Source organism: Propithecus coquereli, unplaced genomic scaffold (assembly GCF_000956105.1).
Source record: "Propithecus coquereli isolate 6110/MARCELLA unplaced genomic scaffold, Pcoq_1.0 Scaffold155, whole genome shotgun sequence".
Classification (NCBI taxonomy): Eukaryota; Metazoa; Chordata; class Mammalia; order Primates; family Indriidae; genus Propithecus; species Propithecus coquereli.
In genome coordinates, this window is record NW_012139969.1 from 2,202,474 (window position 1) to 2,219,497 (window position 17,024).

Consider the following 17,024-nt stretch of genomic DNA (forward strand, 5'->3'; position numbering starts at 1 on the left):
AGAGGGTCTGCGCCAAATCCGTCCCCAATGCCTATGTTGCAACTCGAGCCTGTTTCTTCCTTCACACTGGCAGCTCCTTCCTGCGTGAGCAGGTGAGCTCTCCTACCTGATTTCCCGAGGGTGTGCTCCCGTGCTACTCCACAACAATATTCTATTTTCGTTCCATTCTCCTGAGTGGTAGGACAGGAGGCTCCTGGGGCAGTGGTGTTTGAGTCTTCTTTGATTCTTGTAAGCTGAGAAGTTCTCCAACTCCTAGTCCCCTCCCCAATTTTCCCCAGATAGTCTTGTCAGCTGAGCGAAGCACAAAGAGGTTAGGTCACTGCCCGGAGGGGACACAGAATCCTGGCAGCTTGGAGCATTGTGGAGCAGCCTTCCCCTGCTGTGCAGTGTGGGATGTGTGTGTGTGTGCGTGCATGCGTGTGCATGTACATATGCACTGTGTGTCTCTGTGCATGTACAAACTTAGGTGTCCAGAGGAGGTCCCAGCCCATCAGAGAGGCAATGGCTTGCCATCTGGAAGTGTTCCTTTTGCCCAGGCCTGGGCTCGGCTGTATCATTGAGAAGGTGCAGTCACAATCGCTTTCTCAAGGAACTCTCTTCCTCTGCAACCTTCACAGCTCCTCTGTCCTCCAGAAGAGCTCTCAGTTCTCAGGATGGCATTCGGGATGTACCTCATCTTCTCGTCAGACCGGTATTGGGTTGGGGTGATGGGGTGTCAGGATGCCCTGAGTGCATTCTTCCCTTAGTGAGCTTTCAATCTGATCGGCTGCCCTTGGCTGACCTCTTTAGCCTCTGCACTGCAGAGATTCATGGAATTCAGCATTCCTTTAGAGATTGTCTAGCTCCATTCTTTCTGTGCAAATGGGGAAACCGAGGAAGAGACAGAGGCGGGGACATACTCAAGGTCACACAGCAAGTTAGAGACAGAGATGGGATTAGAACTCAGACTCTCAGGCCTCTACCCTGGACGCCTTCTGCTGCATAGCATGGGCCTCCCTTCTGTAACCCCTGGGCTCTAGCCACAGTGCTGTCCTCTGACCTGTGGACACACTCAGGCCCCTGCCTCCTCTTTGAGGCTTTAGTACCCTGCAGGCCATGCTGCCCCTGCTCAAGCCTGGCTAAATTGCCCCTCTAGCCATCCCAGCCCATGGAGTGCAGCGCCAGACAAGTCTCTAATTCCCCTCCCTGGGCCCCGTCTGCCATGCCACTGGCCCAGCTCATCTGCTCCCCTGAGAGGTGGGCCTGTCCATCCCCCAGACTGAGGGCTTCTTGAGCTAGGACTGGTCCATTGCCCCAGGATCCTGCAGCTCTCGGGCCAGGACCTGCATCTTAGTGGTCACAAGATGATGATGATGATATTGAAGGCCAGCAGTATAGCATGGCATAAGTATTATCTCTTTTGATTCTCCCAGAATCCTGGAGGTGGGGATGAATGTCTCATGTGCAAACACATGAGAAAACAGGCTCAGAGAGGTTAAGTGATGTGTCCAAGGCCACACAGAGGAGCACCTAACCATCATACCATCTGCCATAGCCTGACTTCTCAGAGTGTGGTCCCCAGACCAGCAGCCTCTGCATCACCTGGGAGCTTGCTAGCAATGCAGATGTTGGGCCCCACCCCACACCTACTGAAGTCCACCGAGTCTGCATCTTAGAAAGAGCCTCAGGTGGTGTGAGCGCACATTCCAGTCTGAGCAGCACTGCGCTGCGTGGTTGAAGGAGCACAGGCAGGAAGCGCAGATTCGGTCAGTTGCAGCCCTGAGACAGCTCACCTTCCCTGGGGACTAGTGGCTGAAACTCACTCTTGTGTGACGAGGGGCCAGGCCCTCAGCTCAGGATAGGGAGGTATCTTAGAGGAGGCAGGGGTGAAGGTTCATTTTTGGGTCTTGAAAAAGCAAAACAAAACAAATGTTGTTCCTCGAGTCACTGATAAACATAGAAGAATTAGAAGATCTGCTAAAATCCAAACAACCCACGCATAAACCAAGCCCTAGGTGCCCTTGGCTGGAAATCTGACTATGTCTGAGGCAGCCCTGGGTGGCCGAGGAAGCAGCTACCTGGCAGCCCTGTGATTCTGAGTCAGAGATTTCGAGGTGGGTTAAAAATAGAGCCCCAGTGGCCAAGCGGAGGTGGGAGGGAGACAGCAGCTCATCTAGTATAGCCGGGAGACCCTGGGGTCAGGGAAAAGCAGGGACGGGAGGGGCTGAGTGGCCAGCCTGGCCGGGGCACAGGCAAGGAGGACTCCTGCTCACTCCAGGGCAGAACACCACAGCCACCATGGCCACCACCACCACCACAACTGCTGCAGGAGGAGCCACCAGCTCCTCGGCCACGTGGGGTCATGAGGGGTGTGACAATCAGAACCCCGGGCAGGTCGGGGGTGGGGCATGGGGATTGGTAGATGCTTTCAAACAGCTGTCATGGTTGGGGGCGAAGGAAGGAAGGTGTCCCTGTGTGTGTCACGTGACTGTCATGGGCTGGCAAGTGTGTGCCGTTAAGCTGGTCTCCTCCACCTGTTACACCTGGCCTTCGAGTGGTCTCCCTTTCTCCACCTTCACCACTGGCCCCAGAAAGTCTCGCTCTGACTCCCAGTCGCCGCAGAGACTTTACTCTGTGTTCACGCCGACCACCGAGGAGCTCTCTGTGGACCATCGTTGTACCTCTGTCCAACACGTGGTAGAGGACCCTTCACAGCAAGGGTCAGCAATGACGCTGGTCATTGTTTAAAGGTAGATTGACTTCCTGATTATAAAGGTAATATTTGCCTGTTACGAGAGTGTAGAAAATGTTGGAAGGTGTGATGGGGGAAATCAAGTCACTGGTAACCCCACCGCTTAGTAGTGATCAACATTGATGACTTAGTGGGCTCTTTTTTATTTTTGGCAGCCTTCTTTTCCCCTCTGGCAATAATCTTCCATCCATCCGTCCTTCCATCCACGTCACGATAAGGTATTTACCGAGACCCTCCCCACCCCCACCCAGCGGTCTGTTCCCTTCATGAGGAAGGAAGAGACATCGTCTCTGCTCTTGGGGAGCTCGCAGGCAGCGGGGAGCTAAGGCTCCTCCTGGCCTGTGCGGGGAGCAGTGCAGGGTTGGGAGAGCCATGGGGCTGCCCCCTCCCTGCCCCTCCCCTCTCCCAGGACCTGCTGGGTTCCCTGCCAGACCTATCTGGGGAGAAGGCAGAATCCTTAAAATCCCTACAGGGGGCTGCGCCCATAACAAGGGGGCATGGTTTTTTCTGCCACCTCCAGCCTGCACAGCTCAGGCTGGAAACGCAGGCCTTGGTTGCAGCCTTTAGCCACAGTGTCCCCCACCAGCCCTCTCCCATCCCGTCCTGTCAGAGAGCCCAGCCTCATGTTTCTCTTGGCCTGTCCCCTGTTCCTCTCCCATCTCCGCCACTTCCAGCCTCTCCCTTCCTTCTCTGCCACTTCCCCACCGTGATCTTCAGCGTGTGCCGGTGGCTGTTGTTGTGAGTCTTGGAATCTTGGGGGTTTGGTTGTGACAAATTCTTCCCTGGCCATCGGAGGCCGTGGAAGCCTGGCGGGAAGTCGTCAGGGTCTCAGAGGGCTGCCCATTTCATGTGGCCTCTGCTGGGCTCCCTGCCACTCAGCCGTTGGCTCCCAAGGCGTGTGTGGCATGCGTTCCTTCGTCCACCTGGCCGCTCCTTCAGATGTTTCCACCCGTTCACGTATTAATTAGGACCTTCCACGTGACAGGCACTGTGCTGCAGTCAGAGAGCCGAGTGACCAGAAGTCATACGGCCACAGACGCAATTTCAGTATAGTGTGATCAATACCACGCCGGGGCAGCCCCTACAAGGGGCAGCTGGCCAGGTTTCTTAGGATACAATGAAGGCTTCCCAGAGGGGACCTATGCCTCCTTTGAACCAGGGAGGATGGGATGGGCACACGTGGGGCAGCGAGTTCCAGGCAGAGATGAAGCCTGTGGCAAGGGCAGCGCGGCGTGTGGGGGCACCGACAGCCACTGAGTCTGTCTGGAGCAGAGTGTGCGAGGGGGTGGGGAAGAGTCCAGATCAGGAAGGGCCTTGAGGATTGCCATGAGGACCCGGATTTTAGGTGGGAAGTGGTGGGGAGTATGAAAGGAACCTTGAGCTTAGCAAAACGTGGAGAGTGATGGGAGAGAGGTTGGTGACCCCAGCCTTGGCCTGAGCTATGTGGGGTCCTGCTGCGGGTGCAGTCCAGGTGGTGGGTCGATGGGACTCGTTGGGCCGGCATGACTGAGTGTTGATGGGTGAGGAGACAGGAGACTTCAGGTCTCTAGGTTATGCATTTGGATGTCTGGTGGCACCATTTTCTGGGAGCACAAGAGTCTGTGGAGGAAGCTGTTAAGTTGTATCTGAATACGTTGAGGGCGAGGTTCTCTGGGACATCCAGGTGTAGATGTGCAGTCCGCAAGTGGATCATGGGGGCCGAGCCAAGAGGGAGGTCTGGTTTGCAAGCCAGCAGAAAATGAAGCCGTGGGGGTTGCGAGGTCACCCAGGAGAGTGCACAGAGAGGTGAGGGCCCGAAGGAACACAGACATCGAAAGGCCCTCCCAGGGATGGGGATCGTCCGCGGGAAGGGAGTGGGGGATCCCAGCAGAGTGGGGTGTCCTGGAAGCCGGAAGGAGACTGTCCGCAGGGCAGCATAGTCTGCGGGGCCACAGGATGCTGAGGGTCAAGGAAGAAATGGACTGGAAGTGACCTTGGATTTGGCGGCAGGGTGGTCATTGGCCGTGCTGCTGAGAGAACTGCTGGGCGGAGGGGGTGGGAGTGAGAGGGTGGGGACTGTGGCAGCTCCTCCACCAAGCCCGGTTCTCCGCGGGAAGAGGTGAGACGGTAGGGGTCCAGGGAGGGATTTTATTTTTAAGTTTAAAGAGCTTAAAAGGAAAAGCTCTTAGGAAAGGATCATAGAGAGTGGGAGGTGGAAGAGGTAGGCGAGAGAGATAACCTATCTTCTCTAGGTTGGGTCCCTGGCGAGGAGAGGGGGACTGGCATCAAGAGGGCAAGCAGAGGAGCCGCCACCTCCCCAGGACTGGCAGGTGGGGAGCGGGGTAAGGGGTGAGGGAGGGGCCGCAAGGCAGGAGCCTGGTGGCAGGAAGAGGAAGGAGCATTCTGGCAGCTTCTCTTTTCTCTGAAGTAGAAGGTGGTGTTATCTGCTGAGACTAAGGGGGAAAGTGGTGGTTTCAGAACCCCAAGGAGAAAATTTGAAATAGCTGCTGTGGAGAGTGGGCAGGAAGGGTTACTGGGGTCTGCTGGGAGGATGGGCAGGCAGAGGTAGGGCCTAGCCACGCGGGGGACATTGAGGCACAGGAACTAAGGACGTTGATATGTGGGGGGACAGGGCTGAGGTTGCGGGGCTCTCTGCACAGCCCCCATGTCAACACAGTACGGGTCGATGGTGGCCCCACGCCGGAGCTGTGATTCTGTGAAGGTGCCGGGAGGAGGGGCAGGGGGTTAGGAGGTTGGTGTTAGAGAGCTGGACCATTTTGTCTGAGGCGGGGTGGCTGGGGGCAGGCAGGAGGGTGCTGTGGGAGAACCGGAGGAGTCTGCAGCCTGGAGGCCCCGGGCGGCTGAAGGATAGGTGCAGCTCTGCTGGAGGAGGCTCTGGCAGGGAGGGAGGCAGGGCGCGAGAGAGGATTGCAGAGCGGAGCAGTGGAGATGGTGACATGGCCCAGGGTGTGCTGTTGGGATGGACGACGAGAGTGGGTCATCGGAGTCAGGGTTGCAAGCTACCACAAGGCTGGGGCATTGTCTGGGTTGGTCATTTGGACTGGAAGTCACCCAGGGTGCTGGTGGCAGGATTTGGAGTGGAACGGGAGGCTGTGGACCAGGTGCCAGCATGGCCAAGTTCCCCGAGGACAGCAGATGGATGCTGGAAGGATGGCCAGCAGAGGACAGGATGCCCAAAGGATCTCGCAGACATTTCTACCCCAGGCAGGAGGTGGCAGCAATAGGGAGAGGGAAGGCTGCTAACTCACCCCTGACCTTGAGCAATGAGGGGTTTGGGAGAGTGATGCCCTTGAGACACAGCTGAGGTTCATGTAAGCAGAGAGGTAGAGGGGTCAGGGAGTGAAGAGGTTAAGGGTGAAGGGGTTTGGGAGGGAGAGGAGTGGGGGAAGAGGCGCAGAGTCTGGGAGTATGAAACACCACTAGCTGGACTTATTTTTCTGTAGAGTGGTTAGAAAGTGGGCCTCTGAGGTCAGGCTCTTTGGGTTTGAATATTTGATCCACCATATATAGCAAATGTCTCAACTTCTTGTACCTCAGTCTCCTTATCTTTGAAATGGGTATAATCAATAGTATCTACCTCATAAGGCTTTTATGAGGATTAGATAAAATAGTCCATATAAGGTACTCAGATTACTGTCTGGCAAATCGTAAGTGTCCAAAAAATGTCAACTGTTGTCCTCCTCCATTATCATTGTCTTCATTGTCACCTTGGGCAGTATCTTTGCTGAGCCAGGAAAACCAAGGGATAGGTCAGGAGTGGAGGGAGAATCCCCAGCTCCCATCCCTTTCTCAGACACGAAGAGTCCTGGAGTCTCAGGTTCTTTGATTTGTTGGGCGGGGGGGCTGGAAGGAGAGTCAGGTGGTGCCCAACAAAAGGGGCAGAGTGTGACCTCCACTCACACAGGCACAAGCCCGAAGCAGGGGCCATGGTTAGGCAGACTTCCTGGAGGAGGTGGCAGTTGAGCTGGGCTGTAGATGAGGAAAGAGATTTCCAAAGATGGCAGTTCTCAGGAGGAGGAAATGGGATGTGGATGGAGATGGGGCCAGAGGTTGGGTGTCCAGGTGGCTACTGTGAAGCGGGTGGCGGGAGGAGAGGGAAGGGGTGGCATGGGTGCCAGACCGAAAAGCTCTAACTTTCTTCTGTAGTCAGTGGGGGTCCACCAAAACCATAATATCTGCAAAGATAAGCCAGAGAGCGTGTGAGTCAGAGGGAAAGAGAATGGCGGCTGGAGATCAGGGAGGTGGCAGGGTAACGGTCCAAGTGCGAAGGGGTGAGGGACAGACCAGAAGCCATGATAGAGCAGCCTGCTGAGCCTTAGCAGCTGCTGGGGGTGCTGTAGGGGCAGGTAGGAGGTAAGAGGAAGCAGTGGGGATGGCTGTGAGGGTTTGAGACCAGGTGATTAATGCAGACTGTGCCACTCAGCATTGAGGAGGGTGATGCTGCGTTCGGCTCTGGACGGGCTGGGTGTAGGAGCCAGCAGGCCCTCCAGGTGGACACATTTTGCAGGCAGGTGGGAATGCAGGTCTGGCACTGGGAGTGATGTCTGAGTGGGAGTTGCCTGCACAGCAGGAGCAGGTGGCAGATGGGGCGCTGGATGTGCTGCTCACCTGGGAGAAATCATGGAGACCCACAGGCTGCAGTCAGCACTGCAGGGACACAGAGGTGTCTGGGACAAGGCCCCTGCCCTCCAGAAGCCCACAGTGCCCTAGGAGAGCTAAAACCAGGGCTCAGGCTGGGCTGAGGCTCCCCTGGTCAGAGGTTGGAGAGGCCCAGAAAAGGTAGCTCTTCAGATGAATCTTGAAGGATGGGAAAGATTTTAATGAGAAACCAATGACATTCTCCTTCTTCCAGCTGACAGGATTCCCAGTGGATATCCTTTGTGCCAAAATGTTTGCAAGTAGGTGTGTGCAAGAAAGGATGCATGTGTGGAAATGGGTGCACGTACAAGGGCAAAACAGGTGCATAGACGAGAGTGTGTTTACAAAATTGTATTCATGGTTTCACGTGTGTTGTGCACACATGCATGCATGTACATGTATGTGTGCATGTGCACACACACGTGTGTGTATGAGCATATGTCTCATGGGCAAGTGTGGACAAGAGGAGGCTGAAGGAGGCCATCACCATCTGGGACCTCCACTTCTCCTACTTCCATTTTATCGCCCTTCCCTCTCTTCAGCTTCCAGGGAAGGAGAGGGCCCTCGGTCTAGTCCTTGAGTCTGAGTTCAGGGTCAAGGGCCTCTTATCTTGTCTTCCCTCAGCTCCCTTGAGGAAATAACCTTCCTCTCGGACCAAACCAGGAAATGCTCCAGATAGCCATGTGAAGGGCTATTTGGCTTTCTGCCATCCCCATTCCTTCTGTACATGGACCTCTGCCCCTCTAATGTCAGCCCTCAGCCGCCTTCCTGCCTGGGTGGACCCACTGGTTCAGATAGGAAGGAGGGTCCAAGATTGAGGGCAGAGAGTTCTGGGATCCTGGGGCTGAGCTGGGGCTGGGGCCTCCAGAGCCCAGTTGGTGTCTTGCTGGCCAGGATGCTGGTCACCTTGCAGAGCACCGGGATGGAGGAGGGTCCTCTGGCTTTGGAGGGACCAAGGCCTGTAATCCAGGCATGTGCCATCTCTGTGTGTCTGGGTCTGGCTGTCCATTGCTTCCCTGCTATGGCAGGGCACCTGCCTCCAGGGACGCATACCTGGATCATGGGGCTTATTCATGAATGATTCCAGAGACAGTGGGGTGCTAGGGAGCACTGGGCGTCCAGCTTGAGGCTTTGGAAATGTTACTGGTCCTTCCTTTGTAGGTGGGCCTTAGTTTTCCCTTCTACAGGATGGGTGCAGCCATGGCCGACTGACTGCTGATGACTGGAGTGCTTTCAACACTGGAGAGGTGTGCTACTTCTTCACTGAGGGGACACCCCAGAAGGCCCCAGCATCAGGAGGATGGGCCTTGAACCCTCTTTGCAGCCCTCTCTTTGCCTGTCTTGTCTCTGGGCAGGGGCTGGCCACTGTCATGCAGAAGCATCAGAAAGCCTTGTCTGCCTCCCACATCCCACCAGGCTGCCCCAAACCCTTGCGGCTCAGGCTCTGGAGTCCCAAAGACTCTCTGCATCTGTGTCCAGTCCTTGCTAGCTGTGTGGTCTTGGGCAGATCCATCTCTGAGCCTCAGTGCCATCACCTGTGAAATAGCAGCCACAATGCTGGTGTGAGGATTCGATGAAGTAGTGGCTGGAAAACACAAAGTAAGCACTTGATACACGTGAGGTGTTTGGGGCCCTTTATGAATAAAGGCTTTTCAGTTACCAAGGAGCCCCCAGTGAAAATGCCCGGAACATTAAGGAATCATTCAAGATGCTTCTGACCAGCAGCCCTGGGGATGAGGGGGCCAGGGAGCTGTGGATGCCGTGTGAAGGCTATTGCCAACTTTCCCTGGCTGGACCAGCAGAACAGGACTGGCGGGCGTGCCGGGTGCTGTCCGTGGTGCTGAACATCATTTTTGGCTCTGGCAGGTGCAGGCTTTCGGGGATCTTTGCAGCCACCTGGCAAAGAGTAAGGAAGGGTCTGTGAGGCCCAGGGCAGAGCCCACAGCCCAGCTCCTCTCACCTCCTCCAGAAGTACTTTCCGGGTCTTACCTTCCTAGGCCACCAGGATCCCCCCTTTCCAGATGCCTGGCCTACACGGGATGGTTTCTTACAGCATTGCCCAACTCATCTTCTGTCCAAGCCTTGTCCTCTGACCGGACCATGAGTTTCCTGAGGTCAGGGCGTCTGTATGCCGAGGTACATGGGTTCTGTCTTCTGGCTGGTCAAGGATATTGTGACCCTTGCCTTATGCTACCACCTCTCCTGCGTCCGTTATAGGTTCCTCTCCAGTCCCACCCCCAACAGATGCTTTGCTTTCGCTCTTCTCTGGGAGATTTAATCTTCCTCCTCTCTCACCTCTTTCCTACCAATTTATTGATTTGAATGATTTATGCATTTCATAATATAGCTGGGTGGTCAGAGGCACTTTACAGATATCAAATCATTTCCTCCTTATAACAATCCTGCTAGTTAGGTACCGTGGTTATCCTCTCTGAGCAGATGAGAAAACTAAGGCATGGAGTGGCTGAGTGACTTGGTGGTAAATGCTGGGGCAGGAATCGAACCCAGGCTGGCTGACTCTAGGCCCTGTGCTCCTCCCCACTGTATCATGAGGCCTCTCGAGCAGCTCTGTGATGTTCCAGGGTGGTGGTTTGCAGGGAAGAATGCTCTAGTATTCCGACCCCAACCCAGACCAGGCACCAGAAATATCCCTGAGCATCTGGAAGCTCAAGATTGAAACGATTAGTCAGAATGCAAGGAAATGGGTGTTTTTGCCTTCTATAATTTGGTTTTATGAAGACCACTAAATGTAAACATTCTCCTGTTAATTACTGTCTTGAATGTGGTCTGTAATTGAGGGAACTAGAGCTGAGGAGAGCGTAGAGTTTCTACCCACTGGAGTGGCAGGCCTGCCCGAGTCAGCATTCCCAGCCGCCTTGTGCCCGCTCTGTTAATTTTAGAAACTCCTCCAGCCTGGGTGTATTATTAGCTTCATGTACAGAGGGCCACATGGCCCTCAGTAGCCTCCATATCTACAGGTTTCTTCCAAAATTTGTTTTGTATTAGAAGATTAAATGGACAGGCGTGACAGCAGTGTGGATACAGGGGTGTTTGCACACTGTATGTGTGGATGGGGACACCTGTATGTGGCTTCTAATGAGTGTACACAGCTGTCTTTGAATGACGTGCATGCGGTAGAGTGTGTACAGCTCAAGAGCACCCCATAGACACTGAAACCTCTCTCCCGGGGCCCACAACTCATTAGTGGGTGTGCTGTGTTCTTTGTAGTGAGGGGCAAAGGCTGGCAGGGGGTCCTCAGGTCTTAGTCAGGCTCTTCCAGCTGGTATGGAGGTGTTGAGGCTGCAGGAAGGGGTGGGGCAGGGAGGTGGGGCAGGGAGGGAACTAAAGCTGACCTCGTGGCACCAGCCTTAGAAGGAGAAGCCTAAGCCCCCATGAAGCCCTGTCTTGAGGCCTTGAAGGTCTTGGCTTTCAAAGGAATGGCCAAAAGCTGCCAGTCTGGATGCTGCCCTTCCCTGCCTGCGCTGTGTGATGCAGGACAGCTACCTCGGCCACCTTCAGCGAAGCAGGCCCTGCCCCTTCCTTGACTCACAGCACCAATTTGAGTCTGGCAAAGGAAATAATTTCTTTGCAAACCTGGAACTGTTCAGGCAGAGGCACTTTGGTTTTTGGTGGGACCCTCTGAAGACGAGAGGAAAGCTCGTCTCTTTCTTTCCCGCCTCCTTCCGGGCTTTCCTGTGGTGGAAAAATAAAGATGGCTGAAAGGTTGTTTCTCCTGGGAGAAGACATGCTTATTTCTGCCTGGTTTCATACCTTTATCTGTCTAAATTAATAGCAGAGGGGAACAGTTCTGTGGTGCATTTTGGTCCTGGGGCCAGCCCCGGAATGGCTGGTACTGAGGCAGGTCTCTGGGAATGGTTAGCTCTTCCTTCTAGATGTGGGTCTGTGCCTATGTGTGCTGTTTCCACACTCCAGAAAGTTCCTTCCTAGGCTGGGGAGACAGCGCAGTGCAGACCTGTGAGTTGGTTTTGTGCCTTCTCCTCCCATTTCTCAGCTTCTCGGAGGCTTTGCCCTGAGGCTCCCTCCAGACCTCCCTCAGGAGGGACTTGCAGGCGCTTTGAGGCCCTAGGAGGAATGGAGCTGGAAGCCCTGGCTGGCCTCCTCCACTGCACGGAGCGCAGCCTCTCCGGTACCTGAAATGCCCTCATTGCCACTTCCAAGTTTGGTGCTATCACTGCCCAAATCTCTGGGGCAGGGAGATGGTCAGACATTTTCTGACCATGGGGATGGACTAAAGGGGGACACCAGAGAGCCAGTGTGGGAGAGGGCCAGGTCAGAAATATAGGAATCATTGCACTGTGGGTAAACTGAGGCCCAGAGCAGGGAGGGCACCTGCCTGATGTCATCCAGCATGTCAATGACAAAGCTGGGGCTGGAGCCAGGGCCTGCTGCCTCCCAGGAACCTGCTGTGTGTCTGCACCTTGCCTGCTCTCTGTCTGCCCAACAACCTGTCTCAGGCCACAGCTGACCCTCAGGGAGGCTAAAAGAGCCTGGCCTGAGCCTGGGGTGGTACGGGGTGAGCCGCTGCTATTGCTGAAACAGCCTCTCACTTCTCTCTGGGTGTCACTGTTGGGTTTGCTTTTCGGCCTGACTGTCCTTGCAGGGTTGGGGGCGGGAAGAGGCTGGTCATCGGGGCAAGCACAGAAGAGCTGAGTGGACAAAGAGTCTCTTTCTGTGTTCCCTGTGTCTGCCCATCTCTACATCTTCCCTGGTACCCACGTGCCCATCTCCCTAAGTGTCTCAGAACCTCCCAGGGCTTCTCTCTCTCCCATTTGCTCTCCCTCAGAGCATCCTCTCTTAGTCTGTGACTTGTCCTCTCTCTCCTCCTGGCAACTGACCCCTGTGTCTCTGCGCAGATTTTACTGGGACCTGACCATGCTGCTGCTGATGGTGGGAAACCTGATCATCATTCCTGTGGGCATCACCTTCTTCAAGGATGAGAACACCACGCCCTGGATCGTCTTCAACGTGGTGTCTGACACGTTCTTCCTCATCGACTTGGTCCTCAACTTCCGCACAGGGATCGTGGTGGAGGACAACACAGAGATCATCCTGGACCCACAGCGGATTAAGATGAAGTATCTGAAAAGCTGGTTTGTGGTAGATTTCATCTCCTCTATCCCCGTGGACTACATCTTCCTCATCGTGGAGACGCGCATCGACTCAGAGGTCTACAAGACTGCCCGGGCCCTGCGCATCGTCCGCTTCACCAAGATCCTCAGCCTCCTGCGCCTCCTACGTCTCTCCCGCCTCATCCGATACATTCACCAGTGGGAAGAGGTGAGTGGTCAGAACAAACCTCTTGGGGGAAGAGCTATTCCCTCCAGGGGAGTGAAGAACCAGCAGGTAATCTCAGGTAGTTGGACATGGGCTGTTGGATTGTACCAGGCACACCTGCTCCAAGAGGACAAATGTTAGTAATTTCTTGACCTCTTTTCAGGTGCTAGATACTGCACAAAGCACTTTCCACACAGTATCCCACTGACGTCTGTAACAGCCACAGAGGGCACCATAGAGGTCCATGTAGGTGCTCATCTTTCACATGAGGAAACAGAGACAGAAAGATTAAGTGACCTATACAGGGTCGCACAATTGGTGATTGGCGAACCAGGAATGTGAACTTAAGCTGATCGACTCCAGAGTCTGGGTTGTTAACTGCTGTACTATACTGTAGGCTTTGCAAACTCACAAGCCTGCTGGGGCCCGGCAGGAGATGTGAATAGGTAGAAAGGGCCCGTTAGGGTGCCGTAGGGGTGTGGTAGACCAGGGAGAACTGGAGAGCACATCTTCTGTCTGCACTGGGAAGCTCTCCTCAGCTCCCGCCAACTGCTGCCAAGTGGGAATGGGCCCAGGCTTCTAGATTTACAGATTTATCATGAGAAGAAGAAGTCTGGATTTTTATACAAATTTTATTGGCAACTATCTTAGGTTGGGTTCTTCTGGAGTGGACCCTGAGACGCAGATGTGCATGAAAGTGATTTTTTTGGGAAATGTTTCCAGGAAAATTTGGTAAAGGAGTGGGGAAGAGGGACAGGGAAAGGATGCCAAACAAGGTTGGGACATCAAGCAAAGTCCCTTGGAGGCTGACTTTGGCCCTATCCCACGAGGGCTCTCTGGAGACATAGTACGTCACACTTCAGAGCTGTCCCAACCAGGCCAAAGGAGTTGGAGTGTTTCTGTCCCCTTGCATGTCAGTCACTGGTTCAGGGCACTTCCGGCCCTCAGTACTTGGCAGCCAGAGTGGTTTCAGCAGCCCGGGGTGGGCCCCGACAACAGGTGCAGGTGCTGGCTGTGGGGAGCGAAAGTGCCCGGAGAGGCTGGAGTCTTGTGCTTAAAAACTGCAAATGGATCCGAGGGGCTCTGGGCACCTAACTCATCCACGGGCTCGGACAGGCACCTGCAGGAGGAAAGGAGGAGGATAAGGGCTGTGGTCAGAAGAAGAGCAGTGACCTGTTGAACGCTTCGGTCTGTATCTGCCAGCCACCCAAGTCACACCATGTGGCAGCAGCGGCAGGCAGGCCAGCCTGGAGGCACTCAGGGTTGGGGGAGACAGGCTCTGGGAAACGGCCCACCTCGGGGCCTGCTGCAGGCCGTGGGGCTGGGCAAGCTTCTGCAAAGGGGCGTTTCCTGCCACCTCTCCCTGCTGCACTGCTGGTTTCCTGGCCTCCAGGACCCCTGCTTGACTGGACGGGAGTTCTCATGCTCAGGACACAAAGCCCCCACCCCTAATCCCCAGCAGTAGCCTGGCCCTGGCCAGCAGCGCTCATGGCTGGTGGTTGGGGCCCCGACAGATTCAGGTCAGAGGCGTCATGAACAGTTGTGAACACACGTGCCTTGGGAGAAGTGCCTGCGCCAACTTGGCAGAATTGCTCCATGGCAGAAATTCTCTTTGGTCTGGAAAATTTGCATTGCTCTTGATGACAGAGAGGGGCAATATCTTGCCAAGGTCAGGCAGTGGAGCTCTGGCAGAGCTGAGGCAGAATCCAGTTAGCCCTCTTGGCTCCCAGCACACAGCGTGGCAGCCCCTGCCTGGCGTAGTGGAATGGCACATCTGAGACCCGAGTTAAGATCCCAGCTCCACACTGCCTAGCTCGTGACCTTGTTGCCACCTTTCCTCTCTGAGCCTCAGTCTCTTTGTGTGCAAAGTGGGTGTAAGTCGCACCTGGTTTGCAAAGGCCTTAGCCCGCAGCCTGGTGCAGAAGAGACATTTGATGAATGCACCTCCCCACCCAGCTGTCCCACAATAGTCGTTGGTTCCTCGCACCTCGCAGGCAGGGGAGACAGGCCGAGATTTATTGTCCCCGTTTGTCAGGTGAGGAAACGGGATAAGAAGGGCAGGGGTTTCTGACCCAGGCCTCCTGGCTCCCAGCTCCCCTCACTTCCCGCTTTCTCAGATGGAAGGGGAATGACTCTGATTCCGCAGTTGTTCCCTCTAGTGGATGCGGCTCCCCAGCCTGTGCCCCTTGTGAGGTGTGCACCGGGACCACAGGGGTGGGGACGACTCGTAGCAGAGGTTGGGGAGGCAGGCAGCAGGGTGAGGAGTCTGCGACAGTTGAGTCTGGGTACCTGTGGGATATCGGGGCTCAGGAGATGTGAGCATGTGGTCTGAGCTCGAGCTGAGAGGGGACCGTACCTGTGTGGTGGCTCAGTTCACTCTGGGGGCTGTGAAGAAGGATGGAGGACATTTCAGGACATTCCTGAAATGTCCTGACAGGCACTTCTCCGGGTTTCTGTCCCAGAGGAAATGCAGGGCCAGGTTGGCTCTGTCAGGCCCCGAGACACCCCCACCCTTCTGTTTGTCTTGGACCCACAGCTAGACTGTCATTAAAAGCCAAGACATAGTGTCTCTTTCCCTTCTCTGGCGTCGGTTTGTGTCTCCAGGCCCCAGCACCCCTGGGGGCTGACCTCATGTCCCGCTTGGGCCTGGGCCTGGGTCTGTGTTGTTTGCAGGCTGGGCAGAGCGGGTCCCAGGACAAAGCCAAGCTCTTCTTTTACTGCCCACACCGTGCATCCCGGGAGCTCGGCCAGGCCTGCTGTCCCTTCTGCCCCTCTAGCCTGGCTGCCCTCTGGGCTACCACACTGGTCAGGCAGGCTCTGGTCCTGGCCTTTCTCTGGGGGAGGCAGAGGCCCCAGGAGGCCTCAGGCCAGGCCTCTGGACAGGACAGGCTATAGTCTTATGGCAGGAGGGGAGATCCCAGGAGGCCAGATGGATGGCGCCCGCCCCTGCACATGCCCCCTTCTCTCTCCTACCAGCTGGGGAGAAAATTGCTTTGAGCTAGTTTCTGCCGGGCACATTGCCCAGCCTGGGGCTCCCCTGGACCCCTGGGACTGGACTGGGGTTTCCCCACTGGCCTCAGGAGCCCTGTCTCCAAATCCTTAAAAGCTGCTGCAGCCCAGGGGCCTCTCCTAGCCGCAGCTGGGTGTGGAGGCAGCAGCAGAAAGACCCTCTGAGGCTCCAGGTCCGCACGAGCCTGGGAAGGGAAGTATTTAGTAGAGAAAATGCCGTCCTAATCTCCTCTTCCAAGTCCCCATGTGAATCTCTCCTTCTTTGGGCCTCAGTTTCCCCAATTGTTGGGTATATGCTGATGTTCTCTGAGGCTTTGGCTTCCTGGGGCCCAGTCCCCAGCTCTCAGCCCCCTTGGAAAGGATTCTGATAGCTGATCCTGAGGAACTTGTCATGACTGACAGGGCCTGCAGGAGGAAGCCCAGGGTGGGCACTGGGGGGCTGCCTCCCAGGGAGGCTGCCTGGCCCCAGGCTTCATCCCCCCAGGCTGGGCCCAGCCCAAGCCCCCCAGTGGGAGGTTTCCCAAATGTTGGTGGCAAGTCTTGGGACTCAGGGTAGGTGGAGTGGTCTAGGGCAGGTGTAGGCCACCATCTCGGAGGACACCAGCCTCTGCCTCCATCCTGGGCGATCTAGGTCAGCATCCTCCCTCCCAAGCCTCTCCCCTCCCTGTGAGGTGTGAGCTTGTTACAGGCACAGAGGCTATTGTTAGAAACCGTGGTCGCTCCCCTTTGGCTGTGCCTGTGCAGGGCCCCGCACCCCAGCGGCCCGTCCCAGAAGCCTCAGCAGCCTGCAGTGGCCAAACGGGGGCTGGAGGCAGAGGCCGTGTGGCCTCTGATGAGTCCCTTGTCTCTGGGGCCTTCATTTCTCCATCTCTCTCAGAATCAGGTGTTCAGCATCTGTGAGAGATGGGGATGACACAGAGGAGTCGTTCTGGGGGGTGCGTTGGCCCTCTACTGGCCCCAGGAAGGGACCCAATGTTGCCCTCAGTCCAGCTGCGTCCGGGCTGCGCCCAGGAGGCATCTGTATTCTGTTGGCCCTTGGATTGCTATCCTTGATGTGGACACTTATTCCTGAGACACAGGTGGAAGTTTGCTGTTCTTCCATGAGGAGCAATGAGTCTGTGGGAGAGAACTCAGCCAGCCTGGGAAGAGGCCTTGGGGAAGCTCGGCAGCAGCCTGCTCTCTGCAGGACACGGAAGTCTGTCCAATTTCTGGTCTCTCCTCAGGACTGAGAAATCAATTGTTTGGAGGGCTGGGAGAGAGGGAAGGAAAGGAAGCAGCATGTACTGAGTACCTGCTGGGTGCCTGCTGTGGACATTGTTTCACCTGATCCCCAAGACAGTCCTGAGAGCTA

The 17,024-nt window shown here is 55.7% G+C and overlaps 1 protein-coding gene across 1 annotated transcript in view; it reads left to right on the forward strand.

The window, feature by feature from the left end:
• The window catches only part of HCN4 (hyperpolarization activated cyclic nucleotide gated potassium channel 4), a 45,582-nt gene that overhangs the window by 12,824 nt on the left and 15,734 nt on the right, over positions 1-17,024 (forward strand). Inside the window, exon 2 of the mRNA XM_012640575.1 lies at positions 12,244-12,667. Within this exon, the coding sequence (XP_012496029.1) occupies positions 12,244-12,667 (424 nt within the window). The remainder of the gene's footprint in view (positions 1-12,243; positions 12,668-17,024) is intronic.